General features: G+C 38.7%; 3 protein-coding genes across 4 annotated transcripts; 2 read left to right on the plus strand and 1 right to left on the minus strand.

The window, feature by feature from the left end:
• Nucleotides 1-735: 735 nt before the first annotated feature.
• Nucleotides 736-7,553, plus strand: p3h3 (prolyl 3-hydroxylase 3). Its single transcript, XM_079468755.1, has 16 exons — nt 736-1,355; nt 1,537-1,721; nt 1,934-2,092; nt 2,167-2,353; nt 2,454-2,585; nt 2,931-3,073; nt 3,216-3,305; nt 3,398-3,450; nt 3,839-3,918; nt 4,163-4,290; nt 4,416-4,511; nt 4,602-4,752; nt 4,849-4,966; nt 6,296-6,371; nt 6,767-6,907; nt 7,076-7,553. The coding sequence occupies exons 1-16, from the start codon at nt 1,055-1,057 to the stop codon at nt 7,241-7,243; spliced, it is 2,208 nt and encodes a 735-aa protein (XP_079324881.1). The 5' UTR covers nt 736-1,054; the 3' UTR covers nt 7,244-7,553.
• A 2,729-nt stretch (nt 7,554-10,282) lies between these two features.
• Nucleotides 10,283-16,268, plus strand: gnb3a (guanine nucleotide binding protein (G protein), beta polypeptide 3a). Of its 2 annotated transcripts, none has more exons than XM_079470428.1 (9): nt 10,283-10,402; nt 12,101-12,222; nt 12,439-12,584; nt 12,836-12,899; nt 13,254-13,416; nt 14,400-14,466; nt 14,557-14,758; nt 15,190-15,406; nt 15,509-16,268. In XM_079470428.1, exons 2-9 carry the CDS (start codon nt 12,166-12,168, stop codon nt 15,613-15,615), a joined length of 1,023 nt encoding a protein of 340 aa, XP_079326554.1. In that variant the 5' UTR covers nt 10,283-10,402; nt 12,101-12,165; the 3' UTR covers nt 15,616-16,268. The 2 variants fall into 2 exon arrangements, with proteins under 2 accessions (XP_079326554.1, XP_079326553.1); XM_079470427.1 differs by lacking the exon at nt 10,283-10,402 and adding an exon at nt 10,942-11,315.
• Nucleotides 16,269-17,915: 1,647 nt separating this feature from the next.
• cdca3 (cell division cycle associated 3) lies at nt 17,916-20,447 on the minus strand. Its single transcript, XM_079469939.1, has 7 exons — nt 20,249-20,447; nt 19,817-19,962; nt 19,591-19,693; nt 18,909-19,507; nt 18,491-18,827; nt 18,331-18,410; nt 17,916-18,214 (listed from the first exon to the last, which is right to left on the minus strand). The coding sequence occupies exons 2-7, from the start codon at nt 19,952-19,954 to the stop codon at nt 18,122-18,124; spliced, it is 1,350 nt and encodes a 449-aa protein (XP_079326065.1). The 5' UTR covers nt 19,955-19,962; nt 20,249-20,447; the 3' UTR covers nt 17,916-18,121.
• Between the last annotated feature and the right edge of the window lie 2 nt (nt 20,448-20,449).

Raw genomic sequence — 20,449 nt, forward strand, 5'->3', positions numbered from 1 at the left:
CAAAATAAATCATTTCTTAATCAAAGATGTGTAAGATGTTCGTTAAAACCAAGTATAGACAATTACTTTTTCATATTACATTCTGTTTGGATTTATAACGCTTTCACTTTGTTTGTTTTTTACTGAAATTAGGGCTGTTCGAAGCAGATTTTTTCGGAGTCGATTACAATTACTGGTTTGGGAATCTAAAGAATCGATTCCTAGCTGCTGTTTTCGATTCCTGTTAAATTCCTCGTTTTCCTACAGTTTTATTTGTTATTAAAAATATACACATTTTTAATGCAATACAGTTTTATAATATGTAACTTTTTACATGTATTATTGTTTCTTGTTTCTTTAACAAATCCTTAACCAAATATGTCGATCTTGTCCTGCAATTCCAATGTACCATTAATAACATGAATAATCTATTTAAGCTATTTTCAAAATAAAGCACGTGTCAAATTTCTATTAACTACTTTAAAAATTTAAAAATTAAACATTTGAACAAGGTCCTGTGGTCACCGCATACGCGGAATAATGACTCCGGTCATTACCTAGGGGTTGTGCTTAAGTGAGGACACATGTAAATATATCTGCATTGTGTGCAAACAAAGATCTGCTTTTGTGCACGCAGAATACTGTATGTCATTCCACAGCTATAAACTTAATCCATTAGATTTTTCTGAAGTCTGTGATGTTTTAGACAAGAAACTATAATGTGATTTAGCTGACCGATAGCGTCATCTAAGGGGCGGGGCTTGTATTTATGAAGGCTCTTAAAGAGGAGTCGATTTCTTTAAAGATTCCCAACGCCTTGGGAATTGGAAATCCGGCCCTAACTGAAGTGTCCCTTTCTGTTCCTAAACGATTACTAGTCAAAAACAGAGCAAAAACAACTGTTTTCATTCTTAGATATTCACTGTGAACTGTGTGCACGACTCGTAATTCTTCCAGTTGTTTGACACGTACGCACACACACGTCTTTTTTCGTTTCTTGTAGCCAGGCACGTATTTCCCCTCATTCCTCTCAGATCTCCTCCCTCCGTTCATCCAAACTACAGTCCCTGCATTCATGGCGCTACGCTCAAACTCATGCCCTGTATACGTGGCGTTACAAATAGCTCTTTTCTTCTTAATAAACAATGCATCTGTAATTGGAAGCAGTGGACAGTCTTCCGAGAGTTTATCCGGACTTTTGCAACCGTACGATGAGCTCTATTACCGCGGGGTTCGGGCGTATTTTAACGAAGAATGGGAGCGAGCTGCGGAGTTCATGGAGAAATCCATATCCACTCGAGAAACGCTTCTTAAAACGAGACGCAAATGTCACGACGAGTGTTTGTCTGCAGGAGATGACAGACTCTCCAAACTGGGTAAATCGCTACTTTTGGTACAGATGCACATAAAGAGTGTTTATGCATGACGACTATCACATCTTATGTGTGTCTGAAGTATACAAACACGAATGCACAAACTAAAATATAAAGTATGGTCGTAAGACGGCATTCTGGAGTTGTGTTTGAATGGTACAACTGTTTTGTTTTTTGTGTGTAGATGCTTTAGATGGAAGTCTCTGGGATCTGTGGGCACTGGACTGGATCCAGCTCCGGGCAGAGTGTGTGAGGTTCTGTATGGGTCGAAGCGTCTCTCCTGCTGGTCTGCTGCCAGTATCTTCAGACATTGAGTATGAGTTTGGAACACGCAACCCTTACAACTTCCTGCAAGTCACGTATTACAAGGTACCACGACTTATGATAATGTTTATATTATGAAATCAAGGCTCAGTCATCCATCAAAAATAAACAATGCTCATCTCAACACACGCCTGAAGAACATTTACCTACAAGACGGACTTTCTTGCATGCAGATCACGCAGCTATTTGTCACATTTTTGTGAAATCTTCAGGTCAGGAGGTCAATGCTTTGAAATGTTTGAAACCCCTTTACACAGTTGGATAAACTGCAGAAAGCAGCATCTGCTGCTCACACCTTCTTTGTGGCCAATCCAAGTCACCTGGAGATGAGGAACAACATTGAGAAGTACAGGAGGATGACAGGAATGAAAGACGAAGCCTTTCAAGACAGAGAGAGAGAGCATGAGAAACACTGGGTGAGGAAAGTGACAGTATGGAGATGAGATGAGAGAAAAATTAGGAAGCTTTCTAAATATCTTATCACCTTCAGGAGATGTATGATGCAGCCATCCAAGCTGAGAGCTCATCTGATTGGTTAAAGGCAGTGATGAAGTGGGGCGAGTGTGTGAATGAGACGCTGAAGCAGATAGAGGAGTGCAGAGCTCAGTGTGTGACAGCGTCACAGGTCATTCCAGAGGAGTCAGACACGGTACAGGGCGTTTATGAGAGAGCTGCTGGTGAGAAAAACAGAATCATATCTCAGCTTAAAATGCAGAGTCATTTGTGAGATGCCCTTTGTGATAAGTGTGAACATTCTGTTGTGCTCTGTGTCTTCAGCTCTCTCTCTCTCATTGCTGTCATGCAAACAGACGTGTGTGTCTTTAGTGTCAACACGACCTGGAAGGGTTTCTGCTGTGGAGGACTTTCTGCCAATGCAGTTAGAACATCTTCATATTGCACAGTACAAAGGTCAGATGTTATTTAGACAAAAAGCACCAGTGTGGTGTTTTTATTTGTGTTTTTTGTGCATTTTTAAGAAGATTTGAAGAAAAAAATGGTTATTTCACCTCAAAATGAAAATCAACTATTTATTTACCTTCATGTCCTTTTGGAAAACGTGATATTTCGAAGAAATAACAACAGCATTGGCACCTGAAATATCTTAAAATATTTTCTTATGTGTTCAATGGAAGAAATAGTCATATAAAGATTTTTAATCATATGAGGGTGAATAAATTATGACAGTAATTGTATTTCCTGGTGAGCTATTCCTTCAACAAACTGTTATTATGTACTTTTCTCTGTGTCCCACAGCTGGTGACCTGAAGAGGGCAGTGGAGACCCTGCGGTCCTTGTTGCTGTTTTACCCAGCAGACTCAGACTCCCTCAGTAACATGCAGCTATACACTCAAAATCTAGAGGGCGACACGGAAGCTCAGGAAACAGGACCCCTACAAGTAGGTTACTAGCATGATGACTGGATATCACATATCAGTCAATATTACACATGGGAGATGGAGACATAATAAGCTCCATTTATATTTGATTCAATAGCGCAGATCAATACAGACTTTAAAATTGTTATCTGTTTCTTTGAAGGAAATTGCCATGTATGTCAGTAGAGCCCTGGAGGAGAAGAGGCTGCTATATTTTGGGATGGCAAACTTGGACTTTAAGTTCAGTGACCCGGTATTTGCCTTTATGTTGTTGGATTTTCTCTGTGTGTTTTGTGCTCGCTTCTGAAACTGAAAGACCTCAGACTTACTGTGTGGTCCTGGCAGGATCTGTGGACGCCCGAGGACGTTGTGCCTGAGTCACTGCAAGAAAGCTGGAGGTGAGTCAGGGAAAGACAAAAGATATAGCCAGGGATTATGTGAAATACATTTACAGGTAGCTTTAAAGGGATAGTTCCCCCAAAAATAAAAACTCTATCACCATTTACTCACCCTCTCGTCATTTCAAGCCTGTACGACTTTCTTTCTTCCGCAAAACACAAAAGAAGATAATCTGAAGAAGGTTAATAACTGAACTCTACCCATTCACTTCTATTGTATGGACACAAAACCAATGCAAATCAATGGGTACCGAAGTTGTTTGGTTGTTCTTCAATATCTCTTCTTTTGTTTTCTGCAGAAGAAAGTATGTCTCACGGGTTGAAACGACAAAAGGGTAAATAATCCTATAATAAATATATATCCTTTCAAACCTTTTCATCTTCTCAGAGCAGAGAAACAGCTGCTTCATGAGAAACTAAAGCAGGGAGAGAAAGTTGAAGAAGTGGATGACAGTGGATTTTATGCAGGTACGATTACTTTCCGTCCACATTTAACCCTTTCGTTCTTTGTTCTTTTTTATTATATAATGGCCTGATGTGATGAAAAAAATGTAAATTTTTTGCACATTCTGTTGAACATTATCACCTTTATCCTTTATGATGTTAAAAACATCAAATATTTCAAATCCCAATATTTTTCTAAATAACCTGTAGTAGCATTATCATTTATTTGTCACCTCTATCATTCTCACTCTCTGTGTCTCTGGCACAGGTGGTCCTGTTCCTGTGGTTGGTGTAACAATCACAATGGATGATAAGAGACTGAATGGAACAAACCGTGTCATGCTGGATGGAGTTTTATCTCAGTCTGAATGTGATCGCGTGATGCAGCTGGCGACTGTGAGCTTTTTAATAATTATATTAAAATCTGCCCTTTCAATTGCTTGTTTTAAGTGAAATGCACATCAGACTCTCTACCAATAGAGAGCAGTTGAAGAATCTTACAACATGTGTTGATGATTCAGGTTGCTGCATCAGTGGGTGATGGTTACCGGGGGCGACGCTCTCCTCACACACCGCATGAGAAATTCGAGGGTTCGACTGTTCTCACGGCACTCAAGGTATATTACTTTATCCGTGAAACGTGCTAGAATAATTTATCGTATACAGATTCCTACTCCAAAGATTCCTACTCCATATTTGTTTTCCAGTTGGCTCAAGATGGGCTGGTTAACCAATCAGATGCCAGACTGCTACACGAGATCGGCGAAACCGCCAGAGTTCTGATGCACTCGTACTTCAGAAGTCATTCTGCTCTTTACTTTTCCTACACACATTTGGTGTGTCGATCCGCCATCCCAGGTTTTTACAATTGTGCTAGAACAAGAATTGTCATTCACACACAGGTTAACATCTCATCTTGATGCCCTGTGGATGCATTTTACTTTGTGTGTGAAGGGCACCAGGAGGGGCGGTCGGATCTTTCTCATCCTGTTCACGTGGATAACTGCATCCTGGAGCCGGAAACCAGACAGTGCTGGAGAGAACCTCCTGCCTTCACTCATCGCGACCTCAGGTGCATAGAGAATAGCAGGCTTCTTTCAGTTACTTCTGTCATGTTCACTAGACAATGTAGACAAACAGTTCCTTAAAAACACTGCAGATTTTAATTGGTGTTAAAAGTGTCAGAGAAATAGTGTTGGTGTTTGTTAATCCAATGTAAAGTCTCATTTGCTTAGAAAATTTACTCTGCATTCATTTCAATTGTCCTTTCACAATCTTACTTCCCTTTCCACTCCACTTTTAGTTACTGTCCGCTCAAAAACAAAGGTTAAAGATGGGGTACGCACGCAGTTTCTGCAAATCTCATATTAATCTTGATTACCTATATTTTTAAGATTCGCTTTTAGGACTAGGTGTTATAATCCCACTATTTCAGCACAGTTGAATAGCCCAATAGACATTTCCCACGCCTTATGCATGACAAGGTGAGCAGTCAAGAATATGAATAGAGGAAAGGAGGTCCGAGGTTTCACTGGGTTCATCGCATAGGCATCCTCCTGTTGGGGATTATATAAATTCTATATATGATTATAGAAATACGTAGCATATTTATTCCTTGCAATAATCAGAGAGACATCTCATGAGTTGTGTGTCCGATCCCATTTTCATCACATCCATTATCCTTGGTGAAAGATGCCTTTTGGTGAGGTGCTGCTGATAATGCCCTTTATATGGTTCTCATCAATACGATACATCGTCAGTTTTGCACCTCAGCCTCATTGGGTGTTTCGGTCATTTATCACAAGACACCCTCAGCCACGGCAGGTTGATCAGATCTGATTCCAGTTGCATAATGTTAAGACTGCATCTAAACAACTACTCTCTCTGACTAGCAATTAGTTAGGACTTATCAGTTTTATTTTTCATATTTCAATTTGACCAATCTACCTTTTTATGTAATTGACTATCGAGAATGTGGACCAGTCTTGAAGAAAGAAAATGGATGACTAACTTCTTAAACTAGTCCAAGCAGTTTATGCAACTGGCCACTGGGTGTGTGTCGCATTGTTGCATGTTCATTTGGCAGCCCATGCTGTACAGTAGTATTGCATACTTCGTATCTTCGTAGAGTATTTCATTTGATCAAAATTGATAAAAGACGGATACAGCTGGACTAAGAACCCTTGTTACAAAACGGGAATCCATGTTAAAAAATATGAATCGTATGTTCAACTTGTTTTCTGACAAGTTGACAATGTTAAGCTAGAGAAGCCAGTATGTGTAACAGTGTAAAGAAGTCAGAATGCATGAAATGGCATGTTACATCTGCTTTAAAAAGCCCCAAAAACACAACTGTTTCATTCGCACACACAATAATGTGGATGTACTGATGTCTTTGCAGTGCAGTTCTTTACCTGAATGATGATTTTGAAGGCGGTGAATTCTTCTTCACTGATCGAGATGCTAAAACAGTCACCGTAAGTTTTGCTTTTTAATATTCATCACAGAAGCACTATTAACACTCAAAGGCATAGTTCCTCAAAGTTCAATTTCTGTTATCATTTCTTTACTGTCGTTTGGTTGAGAACTGTATATGTATATGACTCTTTCTTCTGTGGAGCAAAACAGAAGTTATTTTCCGGATTGTCGCAGTGATTGTTTTTTGTCCATTCTCCACTGAGCGGGGGCAAGTGTAGTTTGGTTACAGCATTTATCAAAATATCTTCTTCTGTGTTCTTCAGAAGAAAAAAGGTCATAGAGGTTTGGAATGACATAAGACTGAGAAAATGAAGAAAGAATACATTTTTCGGTGAACTATGCCATTAATTTAGTTTAAAACCAACTGTTTTCTCAAGATTTTTCTCTTTTTTAGGCAAACGTTAAGCCAACCTGTGGGCGACTTGTGGGATTCACATCAGGACCTGTCAATCCTCATGGTGTTACTGCCATAACCGCCGGTCGACGATGTGCATTGGCACTCTGGTTCACCACTAAAAAGCACCACAGAGATATGGTGAGTTACCGTTATGAGCTGAACTCGTCAGAAAGTATTGCCCACAAAAAACATTTGTGCACTTAAATGAACATTTCCCTACTTAGCAGATGTCTATCCAAAGAGACTTGAATGATAATGTTGGTAAGTCTATAATGATAACACCATTTCTCTATATACGTGTCCTAGGAGCGTGAGGAGGCTGAGGCCTTATGGACAGCAGATGGACACAGTGTTGTAAAAGAAGACAAGGATGATGGAGAAAGTCCCTCAAATTCTGCCCGCCGTGGGAGAAGCCAGGTCAGAGAGAAGAGCAAAGATAGAGAAAGAGTGACAGGGAGGCGGGATGAGCTGTAAGAGTGACAGCAGAATGAGCCAATCAGACGAGAGACCGAATATCACTCCTGTGCCTATGGACATTGATTTTGATGCTGCCTGTGCATCCTGTCATCTTGTCATGAACACTAGTTTATTTTTATTTCAGACTGCACCACGTAGATATGTCTCTATTGAGTGTGTGTGTGTGTGTGTGTGTGTGTGTGCGTGCGCGTGTGCGCGTGTGTGTGCGCATGTGCTTAGGCTTCAGGATGGAACTGTGTGTGTTTTTATGGTTGTTATGAATAAATATCGTTATGAAATAATAAAGAAATAGTAAATTGAACAATGAACTGAAGTTATTTTTTATTTACTTTTATTTTTATTCTCTCTATGATGTTTAAATTAAATTAATTTTTATTTATTTCCCCCAAATGATGAATGTTGCTTAAGAATAACGCATCTGTCTATTACAATACAATACTATTACAAATGGCAAATATTCTCTATTCACAACTTTTGATGCTTTTTTTGTTTGTTTGTTTTGTTAAATGTTATTATGTTGTGTTTGGATGTAGCATAACACCCTGAATTGGTAAAGATTTTGACATTGACATGAGATGGTAAATTATTAATTCATAATTTATTATTTCTGGAAAAAAGAGAGTAGCTAATAGAGAGCAATACATGAGCAGTTAGTGAGTAAGTATTGAAAGGACTGCAGCACATTAGAGCTGATGGAATGTGCGAGAGACAGTCAGAGATGGAGGGGGAGAGAGAAGGAGAGCGAGATTACAGATAATCCCTCATAAATGAGTGCATTTGTTTATGAATGTTACAAATCTCCCATTTAGAATATGGAATAATAAATCAGGCAAGAAATTACTTAATCCTTCATACCCTGCTCCCCATATCAACACGATGCCCCTTCCATTAAACCCAAAGCCTTCATCTAATGCACCAAAACTCCTGCCTTATTTTACTAGCCATTGACCCTCTCAATACTTGCGTGCTAATCTGGATCCTGATGTAAAAGGGTGTGGATAAAAGGGCTGGTGGTTAATGAGGGGTTAATCTTATACTATACATTTTACACTAAGCCTAGAAAACCCTTAAAAGCTAAATATGGACAGAGCTCTTAGATAAATGACCAAGAGCCTTTCAAATTATGTTTGAATATCACAGAGATATGTTTGTCTTAATATACACATTATACAATATACACAACCGGTCAGAAGTCTGAGATAACGCAGTCGTTCTTTATTTATATTTTTCCACATTTTAGAATAACAGTAAAATCATCAAAACCATGGAACAGTTGTCACTGTGGGAATTATGTTGTGACTCAAAGCATTTAAAATAAATGAATTTTGTTCTAGTTTAGCACCTTCAAAGTAGTCTCCCTATAGGTTTGTAGTTTTACATTTCCACAGTAAGTGTGATAATGCTAATGAATTAATAAAGTCTTAAAAGTATTGTTTTTCTTTAAAGGGATACTCCACCCAAAAATTCTGTCATCATTTACTCATTCTCAAATTGTTTCAATTTCTTTGTTCTGTTGAACTGTTCAGAAGAATGGTTTCTGGGGTAGATAAAAATGGTAGTCAATGGTGCCCCAGAAATCTCAGTTGCTAACATTCATCCAAAATATATTTGTGTTCAACATAATACAGTAATGTATACAGGTTTTGAACAACTTCAGGGTGAGTAATTCATTACAGAATGTACATTTTTGGGTGGACTATGCCTTTAACATTTACCCTCATAGTATGTGTAAAGTTGAATGCTTTCAGATTACACTATAATCTAATGTATAGGTAAACCCTGCCTCGAACACACACACAATCATACATTTAATGTGACATTGAACCTATAATGCAGCACAGCACGTAACATCTCAATGGTCATCCATGCAAAAGAAACCCCCTCCTTTTTGTCCTAATAGAATATAATCCCCCAACCCCTCCCAAATCGGGTGATAATTTTATCCACTATGCTGTGATGTTTTGTCTGTTTTTTAGAGGTAGGGAGCACAAGTTATATTTATAATAATGATAGCTGGTCAGATCTAAATCAGGACACCAAACCGATTTAAGCCTTAGAAAGGCTTTTAAGCTCTGTTACTGTACGATATTCTGTTATGATCTTCACTCCTCTCACTTCACTAACATTTCTCCAAATTATAGTGTACATTTTAAATTATATTCCCATCAGCTATAAATTATCTTTCATTCACAGTAGTTTTGACAGAAGTAACAAGACAATATTAAAAAAGGTGCTTCAAACGGTTCCCATAGAGAAAAAAACCCTTTAACATCTGAAGAAGCTTTCTAAACTTTATTATAAAATGGTTAGAAAGAGATGGTTCTTTAAAGAACCCTTGACTGAATGGATCTTTGTGGAACCAAACATAGTTCTTCTATGGCATCGCTGTGAAGAAACTTTTAAGCATCTTTATTTTTACGAGTTGTTTCAAAATAACGATCTGTGCCTTCATTATACAGAAATGTTATAATAAAGATCTATATTATAATTTACAGTTAAATTAGATTTTTTCTTTACCGTTACTTTTCGTTAAAGTCCATATTTAGTGTTTTATTGGTGCTCCTAAAATGACAGACCTAATGAATGGTCATTATTTAAAAAGGCCTAGGACAGTTTTTTGGAAGGTGGGTCCACTTTGAGGAGGGCCATGACGTAACCTCAGAAATAGGCACTGGGACAATGTTCTTGGTTGTCCCCTCAGAAACATAAGAACCCTATTCAGTTGGTTTCCAAAAGCAAATTTCTATATTTAGTGACCTTTTTTTATTTACACCTTTTGAAGGGATAAATGAGAAATAGACAATAAAACCAGGAAAGAGTGAGGTCAAATGTCTTCTTCCTCACCTGGACCTTCATTTTCAACACCTGGTTTAGTGTCATGTGACCTCATGACCTGATTCTCTCCACTATTTAGTTCTCTTGTCGTTTTCTGTCTGTTATCTCCTCCCTCTCACTGTCTCCATCCCAGGCTTTATCCCTTCAGACCTGATCTCACTTCATCCCCTCCAATCCTTGCCTGCCCATCAGAAAAACATCACAGCGTTTACAGACACAGAGAGAAAACGTGAATGAAACACATTTGGCTTTGAAAAAGACCAGTGGATGGATTAAGAGCTGAAAAGAAACAAGAAACAAAAGTGAACTTGAGTGGAACAGGTAGGGAACTTTTCCACTCTTTCTGTTGTATATTTTGTGTTTGCTAACAAATGCTTTGCTTTTTATTCACAAATAGATCTGTAACAAATTAAATTCTGAAAATTCTTGCTCCTTGGTCTGTCGAGACAGCATTTGTCTGAAGTGATGTTGTATTTTCGTGGACAGTGATGCTTCAGGGTAAATGTACAGTATTATCACAGTAGAAATTGAATTTTGAGACACAGTACTGTTAATTAATTATATTGTTAGGGAGGTTTAAAATGTTTTAATTCAAAATTATATAACTTCATATTAGTCTAAACAATGTTTGTCTCTTTAACAACTTAATTCGCCTAAAAGGTCCAGTCAACATTCAAATGAAGGCTTGGCCACATTGTCCGACCCATTACAAGCTCTCTGTCTTTCTCTTCATCTATTTTTCTGTCTAACCCCCCACAGCTCCCCCACCATCCCATGCTCTTATCCAGATGCAAAGAGCTGTCAATAATCGGATGAAAGCAGATTTGATTCAAAAAGGCCTCCCTTAAAATCTCAGCTCTGGATTTAAACTCTATCCCTCTCTCATTTAGGTATGTTATTATGGTGTTCGTAGTCGTATTGATCATAGCATTCCCATTGTTTAGTTAACACTGATGACAGCGGAGAACAGGTACAAACCATAATTTCTATGTACTGAGTTGTCAATGAGTTCCGGAAAAGAGACATTTTACTATTTACCTTATTTAATGCCGGTTCCCTCCCACCGGTCCACCTCACTCCCATCCACACCCTTCTGTTCTCACGCGCTCTCCCATCAAACAAATTTTAGGCAAAAGTCATTTGGTCATGAGAGCTCAGGAGAGACACAAAGATTCGATAAAAACAAGTCAAGGAAAAGGAAATAGTTTACATTAATCTGGTTGGAATTGATGAGGTAAGACATAACTTTCAAAGACTTAAGATGTTTGTTCAATAATTCAGGAAAGTATGTTATTTGGTATTTGGCAATGCTGTTGATGAATCATACTACGGCACAACAATTATACATTACACAATTTTTTTAATTCTTTATTGTCCTCAAAGAGGAAATTTGTTTCCACAGACTGTACCACGTTACACATATCACAATACACAATTCACATATCTGATATTGATGATGTCTGTTAATATTGTTTTGTCTGCAAAGAACTTGAACTTTTCGTGTGACTCCATGTATATGTAAAGTGGGATTCATATTTTATAACATTTAATTTACATGTAATAAATGACAAATGTTGAGGAATTGTCAGAATTTCTAAAACAAGATTTAAATCTTTGAAAATTTTGAATCCTACCACCCTCACTGTATTTATGAAATTATGTAGTGTAATATATAATTGCGTATGACAAAGTCTGAATTATTACTTTAGAAAATGCTGTGTATTGTACAACACTGTGCTGGACCCTTCGTCTTTGTATGTTTGTGGCTGTAAGGTAATGCAAGCGAAATGTTTGCATGCGCCCTTATTTGTGAGGATTTGCAAACCAGGTTAGGACAACTTTGAATTGCAAATATCTGTTGAAGGGGCAACCGAAGATATATTGCTATGAAAGCGAAAACAATGACCTCTACCCACAGCCAGCAAAATAAATCGCATTGTCATAATCAAAACAACAGCTGTGATTACTGTACTGTGATTACAATGAAATGACAAATGTAGTACACTTCTCCCCCACCAGATTTTTTTGGATCAACTGATCTCACTTTCTGTATCTGTGGTTGACTACGTCTGACAACAGTTGCCATGGGTGAAATGGAGAAACTGCGAAAGGAGGCCGAGAGTCTGAAAGATCAGATCACTGTTAGTATGAAAAATATGTGACAAAACCAAAGTTAAAACAGTTTTAAACATTATAATAAACATTTTAGTATCATAGAACATTTTACAGATTAATTGTCGTAGTCTGTCATTCTTTTTTTACTTCTTAGCAAATGGAAACTGCTCAACTGAAGTTCTGCATGCTGCTTTGCTTTGATCATATGATGTGGTCTAACATCTGATGTCTTTGTTATCTAGGCAGCTCGTAAAGAAGTGCAGGACCTCACACTACAGGATCATACGTCTGGGACATCTGCTGTGGGACGCGTCCAGCTGAAGATCAGAAAGACATTGAGAGGACACCTGGCCAAAATCTATGCCATGCACTGGGGGGGCGACACAACGTAAACAAATCCAAACTCAAATATAAGTAACTCATGAGATTAATAAGTGTTGGGGAGATGTGCTCAAGGCGACACATTTACTATCTAGTCTTGTGTTCTTTTATCTTAATTTGAGATGCAAAACTGAAGTAATGCGGAGGTTGGAAGGCTGGAAAGAGTTTTTGTTTGTTATAGTAGCTGGAAGTACAGAATGTACTATTGAAGTTTTTCCAGAATTCATTTCTGTTTCCTTTCTTTCCATTCTGTCTCAGACTGTGCGTCAGTGCGTCTCAAGATGGCAAATTGATCGTATGGGACACTTGCACTACAAATAAGGTAATTTTTCACAGTCAAACTCTCCACAGAGCCTCTGAAAAGCTCTAAAACAGTGATAAATGTTATTGGTAAAAGTTGAGCCCACAAAATCCGTCCAAAAATCAGGCAAGCTTTGGCTTTAACCAGCTGTTGTGTGCATTTAAATGCAAATAATTTCTGGTCATGGCTATTAAGAAAATCAGTACCTGCCAGTGGTCAAATTTGTGTGCGAGAGGGAGGAGCCATATTGAAATGACATGAAGGCAGAAAGTAGGGCTGAAACGGTTTGTTTATTTTAAAACAGAGTACTGACTCATTGCCATATAAGTCAAACATGCATACATTAACAGTGATTGTGCCCTGACTGTTATGTAGGTGCATGCCATCCCACTGAAGTCCTCATGGGTGATGACCTGTGCATACGCACCTTCAGGAAACATGGTTGCTTGTGGAGGACTTGACAACATGTGCTCCATCTATAATCTGAAGGGCAAAGATGGCAGCGTTAAAGTCATGCGTGAGCTTGCGGCACATACAGGTAATGTCAATTCCTGAACTGAAAAGCTTAAAGTTGCAGGCTGTGACTTTTTATAAACAAAATCAAATCTGTTTTTGATAGGGCTGCATGATAAATCGAAAATAAACCGCACACGATATGGGGGTTGCGATACGAGACAGGTCGATTTACGTGATATTTGGGGTTAATCGCGATTTATTGTGCAGCCCTAGTTTATGGGCATGTACATAAAAACAATTCTCAAACCTTTTTTTTATTTTACCCCAATTCACAGAGCTTAAAATGAGCATTTTTAAGTTAAAACATCAAGTGAAAGTTCACAGGAAATGTCAGGTGAACACCATTTGATGTCAACCCATTTAAAGATCAATTTGTAAAGTAATGTGCAATTTTATGTTTCAAACAAACAAGGCGATAGAGAGACGTAGAAATTTACAGATTGCACCTTTATTCTGAGCTAACCTGCATTTATAAAATGCCTCTCTGGAACATGTCACATAGAGAAAGCAAATATTTATGTATTACTATATGGTTTTAATAAATATTTTACTAATAAAAACTTTAAAAAAAATGTAAAACTTACTATGCTTTATAATCTTATTTGACAAGTAGCTGTGTATTAATGATAATGTACAGTAAACATATAAAAATTGCTATATAAACCCTATTAGATTATGCAAGATACTGGTGATACATTATGACTTCAGTGTCTGAGAAAGTAATCATAGACAAGGCTTAGGCTAGTCCCAGACTAAAATGGAAGTTTGAGCTGTCTTAACTAAACATAACTTGTGCTGAAATATCATTAAATATGTCAGAACCTTTGTGTTGTCTCAGGATGTACATCAGTAATGTTTTATTTTAAGGCATTAAAAAAAAGTGAAAAGTTAAATATCATAATTTAAACAAGGAATAGACCTAGTTTAAGATAAGCCTTGTCAGTGAAACCGGGCCTAAGTGTCATTAGCAATTAAACCTGCTGTTTTGGGTGTTCTGTTTATCAGGTTATCTCTCCAGCTGCCGTTTCATAAGTGACAGTGAAATCATCACCAGTTCTGGAGACTGCACCTGGTACACAATAATTTCGTTATTTAATTCTGCTATTAATAATGTATTCAGATATGTGCTGTTTACGTAAAGTGAAAATACCATCTTTTTCAGCTGTCTGTGGGACATTGAGACAGGAACACAGAAGACCATCTTTTCCGGCCACCTGGGAGACTGCATGTCTCTGGGTATGGCCCCTGACTTTAATACTTTCATCTCAGGAGCCTGTGACTTCACAGCTAAACTGTGGGACATCCGTGACGGCCAGTGCAGACAGACTTTCGGAGGTCATGAGAGTGACGTTAATGCCATTGGGGTAAGAATGATCACCAAGGAAGCGTGAAATCCCCTAAGAGATGTCATAATCTTGAGTTTACAAATTTACATAAATTGCGCATCAATTTAACTATTGCTAAAACCATAAGATTTGGCTATATGACCTGGTTTGAACATTAGGAAACTTGGGGTTGAAGTGTCAACTTTATGTTTGTTTTCATTTCTCATTGTATTCTTATTTGGGTGTTGCATTTGCTAGTTTTAATTGTTTGGAGGGTACCTCGCCCCAACTACCCCCTTCCCAGAACAATGAATCTGGATTTGACACTTCAAGGTTTGGATTCAACCAGCAAGCAACCATAATGCAACCAAATCTGAATCAAACTACAGTCTCAAAACAGAATAAACTAAATGTTATCATCATTGTTTTACACTATGCTAAATCATACCTCTCTCTCGATCACTCCTCAGTTTTTCCCCAATGGTAATGCGATTATCACTGGCTCAGATGATGCTTCCCTCAAGTTGTTTGACCTGCGTGCAGACCAGGAGCTCATGACCTTCCAGGACTCAAGCATCATGTGTGGAGTAACCTCTCTCGCTCCATCCTTTTCTGGAAGACTCCTTCTCGCTGGGTATGACGACTTTAACTGCAACGTCTGGGACACACTTAAGGCAGAGAGAGTGGGTGAGTTGAAAGGAAGAGATAAAAAGTATTTTGTGGACTAGTCAGCATTGCTTTTGAAACATTCTACAGCACAAACGTTTCTACAATACCGTTTTTCATCAGGATCATTGGCTGGTCATGACAACCGAGTGAGCTGTATGGGAGTAACAGGTGACGGGATGGCCTGCTGCACAGGATCATGGGATAGTTTTTTGAAGATCTGGAACTAAGGCGTCATCTCTGAGACCGTCAATATTTGCAGAACATAACAAAGACAGGGTAAAACGTAAAGGGGACAATTTACACAGGACTATGGCAGATAGTTATAAGCAAGGGGATGTGTTTGTTGTGCCAAAACACAACAAGAAGGGTTGAGAATGAAAAGATGGGCTGACTCGTAGAAAATCTTGTCAAAGAAATCAGTTTATTTTCAGGGACAGCTAATGGAAAAGTGGGTATTTAGGCAATTACCCATCTGGTGATTTCTGATGTAATCTATCGATAGGGTCTTTATTAAAACGACTGTGTTAGAACACATTTTCAAAATAGCGTATGAATTAAGACATTAGTTGAGTCAAACTTGCTTATATCTACATAACAAATCCTATGCTATCAAACCTGTATGACAGAGGTTGCCAAAATAGTTGTGCAAGATCTCTGATTATACAATTATTTAAATCTACACAGGAATACATTTTCACTTTTATACAATGTGGATGTGCTTTACACACTATAAATAGATCAAACAAGAGTTTAGTGAGATTATTGCTTTTGATGAATTTAGTGTTAGTTTTTTGATAGCACATAAATAGTATCACCACATTTTTCTTGGCTGTTCTTTTTCTTTATTCAAGTCAATAAAATACTGAGACAATAGTGACTCAATTTGTCTGCAAATCTGCTTTGTAAATCTTCGACATGAATATTGAATCATTTGAATGGACAATTTTCAACATTTTAATAAGTACAGATTTTTAAAAAGTAATAATACAGTTCAGGACATCCTAAAAAGACTTGGCAGATGTGCAAAAGTGTGAATTAAACGTATAGACCACTTTGATGTACACACTGGTCCAGTCGGGTATTCCAGAAAGCTGGTTATGTGACTTACCCGGGTTAGTTTACAGGTGAGTTAGCTGAAAACAACAACTTCCGGTTCCAAAAACATAGCCTTCAGGGTATGAAAGTAACCATAGCAACTCACTCTCTGAAGATAACCTGCTCCGGTGCAGGTTATGTTCCAGGGTTAGTTCATTTTAAAGAAACGTTACTAAGCTTTAGGGGTTGTCTGCACGTGTGCATTTTCTTGAGCGTCAAGTGGGCGTGATTATAATTTTACATTAATATTACTACTCTTAATATTACTACTTTTCCAATCTCACCCATTGCAATTTCGCATTTACAACTAATTGTATTTTTAACTTTATTATTTAACCTTTAAATAAAATAATGTAAGATGTTATTGTTTAACTTTAGTATTTATATTAAATACTGTATATACTTTGAATGAGGTCTATTCCACATCTCCAAATATCACTGGATAAATATACACACCATACACATTTCAACTTTTAAAGGATGTTAATAGTGAAGTATTTTAACTCCAGAGCCTCAGCATTTCTCTGCCTCCAAAATAGAAGTCAATTTTCTTCCCGCTTGACCAAAGCACTTTTCCAAAGTCTTTCTGAATAATTTTGATGTTCATTGTCAAACTTCAGAAGAGCCAGGCAAGCCTTTTTGGGCAGGAGGCCCTTGCAGGTGCTTCAGGATTTCAATCTATTGTGGCATAGCGTGTTACCAATGGTTTGCTTGGTAACTGTGGTCCCAACTGTCTTGAACTCATTAACAAGCTTCCCCCGTGTAGTTCTGGGCTGATCTTTAACCTTTCTCATTATCATCTTTACCCCATTTTTTGGTCTTCTATTTCCAAATAATAAATAATCGCACCAACAGTTGTCTCTCAACCAAGCTTCTGTCTGTACCCTGTTCATGGTTTGTGCAGGTCTACAATCTTGAAATGAAAGATACAGATTCTGTTAGTAGGCATCTTTTATATACATATTAAGTCAGCTTGTTAGGTTCTTTCTTAAAGTGACAGGACTAATCTGTGATCCATATAGGTACATAACCAATCTGTGGAGCCAGATTTATTGGTGGTTGGTAGGGGGTCAAATACCCATTACACTGACTGAAATGCAAATCAATTTATAACCTTTATATAAAATAAATTTTGGCTGATATTTGGTTTCTATCAGTTAAAATCATAATTTTAGACCCTTCATTTCTTTGCAGACAGGCAAACTTACAAAATCAACAGGGATCAAATAATGATTCCCCCAAATTATATTTATTTTAGAATATTAATTGGTTATACATTTTCTGTCGTGTTTATTTTGTTTAAACTTTTGTGTAGTGTTAGAAAAACAGGAAGTTCTTCTGGACCAGTGTTGCGAACAGGTCTATACCGGGTATTACGGTTTCTTGGGCTTGGTCTCAGTTTCTCATACAAAGCAAAGACCACACATCAGCTCAAATATAATAAAGACAGAAGTGCCTAAATTAAAATATCACCTTTATTTACATTAAAACAAAGCATTTATGTACAAAGAAAGACACACACAAGAGAAAAAGATCTATGTAAGAAAGAAAAGAGTCACCATGTAGTTGATTTTAAGGCTGCAAACTGTAATATACACATAGTGTTGGGTGAAATGCTTCTGGTCTGTACACTTCAGTTCACTCATTCTCCTTGTTAAGGGAGAGAATAAGAGCCCTTCTGTCCATCTGACTGAATCTCTGTTTTTCTGGTGTGGCCACTTTCAACTTCATCTGAACGAGAGAAATGTAGAACTTTATTTAACAATAGTTTGAACTAAAGTGATTACATAAAATGTGCATGTAAAGGTGCACTGCGGTAATTGTGAATTTTTTGCATGTGCGGTTACCTGTGAGTTACGGTCCCGGGGTGAATTGGACTCCTTCAGGATCTGCAGAGGCGATCTACCCTCACCAATGAGAACTTTATCTAGAAAATTTTAATCCAGGTTATAACGGCTGAAAAAAACTCACCATTTCAATAAAAAGTCCACCATCATATACACTCACCTCTGGGCCTCTGTTTGGCGCGCACAACCATATTGTTGTTCTCATTGGTGGCTGGTTTCTTAGCAGAAAGTGGTGAAGACACGGTTGTTTTTCCACGAGCTTGAACCCCTCTCGCTCTGACACCGTTGGTTCCAAAGCCCACTCCCAACCATTGAGGTTTAAAAACAGCCTGACTAGGGCTGCGGGTGTCAAACTTCGGGCACCGTATGCCAGACTGGACCGTTTCACCCTGAATGTTAGTCAATGGGCTGGATTTGATGGAGATGACGGGAGCTTGAGGTGCAGAAGGTTTGGTTGCCTCGGGCTGCTCGTGGCTCTGCTCTGGTGCAGCTGTGACCTGACAAGAGACGGGATGTGAACCAGTCAATCACTTCAATATTTAAAGTCACAAAGCATTTCAGTATACTCAAAAACATACCTGCTCTTCAGAAGTCATTGTTAAGACATCATCCGCCTCGGAGGTCGCAACAGCTTCAGCAGCCAGCGTGTCGTTCTCTGTGGATTGTGTTGGGATTGAAAAACAAAGATCTTCATTCAGCACACCATCAGAAGGAGGAAGAGGAGTGAGAGGACGCTCCTCCAGAGTCGACGAGTAAATGCCTTCACGACAGGCAAGTAGACTCAAGCTCAGCTCCTTCCTCAATGGAGAATTACCAAGGAGCAGAGCTTCCTCCGCCTCTTCCAGCGTGGGCTCGCTGTCCACCTCCACTTCCACTTCTGCCCGAGTTTCCCCAAGCAGCACAAACGGGCTGCTGCACATGGAGCCGTAACCCTCTGAGGCAGAGTTGACCAAAGGGGTGGACACAGCATCCGTAAGAGCATTGATAATGCCTAAATTCTGGCGTTTCTCCAGGGGGAGCAGATGTTCTTTGGTGCTTGTGTGGTTTTGCTCCTCACTGGATAGGCCTGGGTGTTTGGTGAAGGAGACAGGAGGAAGAGGGCCAGTGGCGGAGTCACCGGTCTTGACATCAGTGAGAAAGAACGTGCTCAGTCGGCGGGCAAGAGAGGTGACGCTGACTGTCAGGGAAGTCAGAAAATGACACAAATATTAATGTTTGCTTGTGAGATCTTAATCGTTACAAAAGAAGAAAAATGATTACCCTTTACTGGGGTTCGGGTGACTCCTGGAGTGGGCGAGCGGGGGTCAACAAACACAGGCCCAACTGACTCCACCACAGGAAGAGCAGAGTAAGTCGCGCCCACCTACAGTAAGACACTCAACGGTTAAAATAAAAAACACTTCTCAGATGCAACTGCTTTCGTGGGGGCCGAAACATGCCCCGTTTTGTTTCAGACTCTTGCCTGACGCAAAGAAAACGTGTTTACCTGTATAGGCGTGCGGTCTATATCACAAGAAGGTGAACGGGGGTCAGCAAGTCTGGCCACATGCTCCGCTTTTAGTCTCTGGATGGGATCTGGCTTTGGCGTCGATGCCGTAGACATCTTGCTTTCACTGGAACCCATTTTAATCGCTATTTGGAAATAAATAACACAGCTATTGACGAAAACATGCCGTTGAAATTTTATTCAAAAACGTAGGTGCCCAGTGTTTGTGTAAAATCATTGTTTAGACGTCATACAAACAAATAAAGTACTAATTCAGATTGTGTCTGAACAACCAACAAATCCCCGTGCAGTTTTATCAGCTAATCGTGCATGTGTGTGATGCAGTTGTCGAATATATATATAACTCTATTGTCTGCAACAACGGACAAATAAAACACACGGTCATTGTCCGGTAAACAAAATCAAACTCACCTTAAAGATCAACGTGTTTCACCCAGAAATCAATAAGTTTATTTCGCTACAAGATCTGATCAAATATCGTTTCGTCACAAACGTCTAAAACAGACATGAACCGCATACAGCTGAAAGTAAACTAGCAATGATGTAAATCCACAAAGTCGTTCTTTAAACACCGTGTGACTGGACCATTTAAATGGGCTGTTCTGTGTTTGC

Source organism: Barbatula barbatula, assembly GCF_947034865.1.
Source record: "Barbatula barbatula genome assembly, chromosome: 12".
In the NCBI taxonomy this organism is placed as follows: Eukaryota; Metazoa; Chordata; class Actinopteri; order Cypriniformes; family Nemacheilidae; genus Barbatula; species Barbatula barbatula.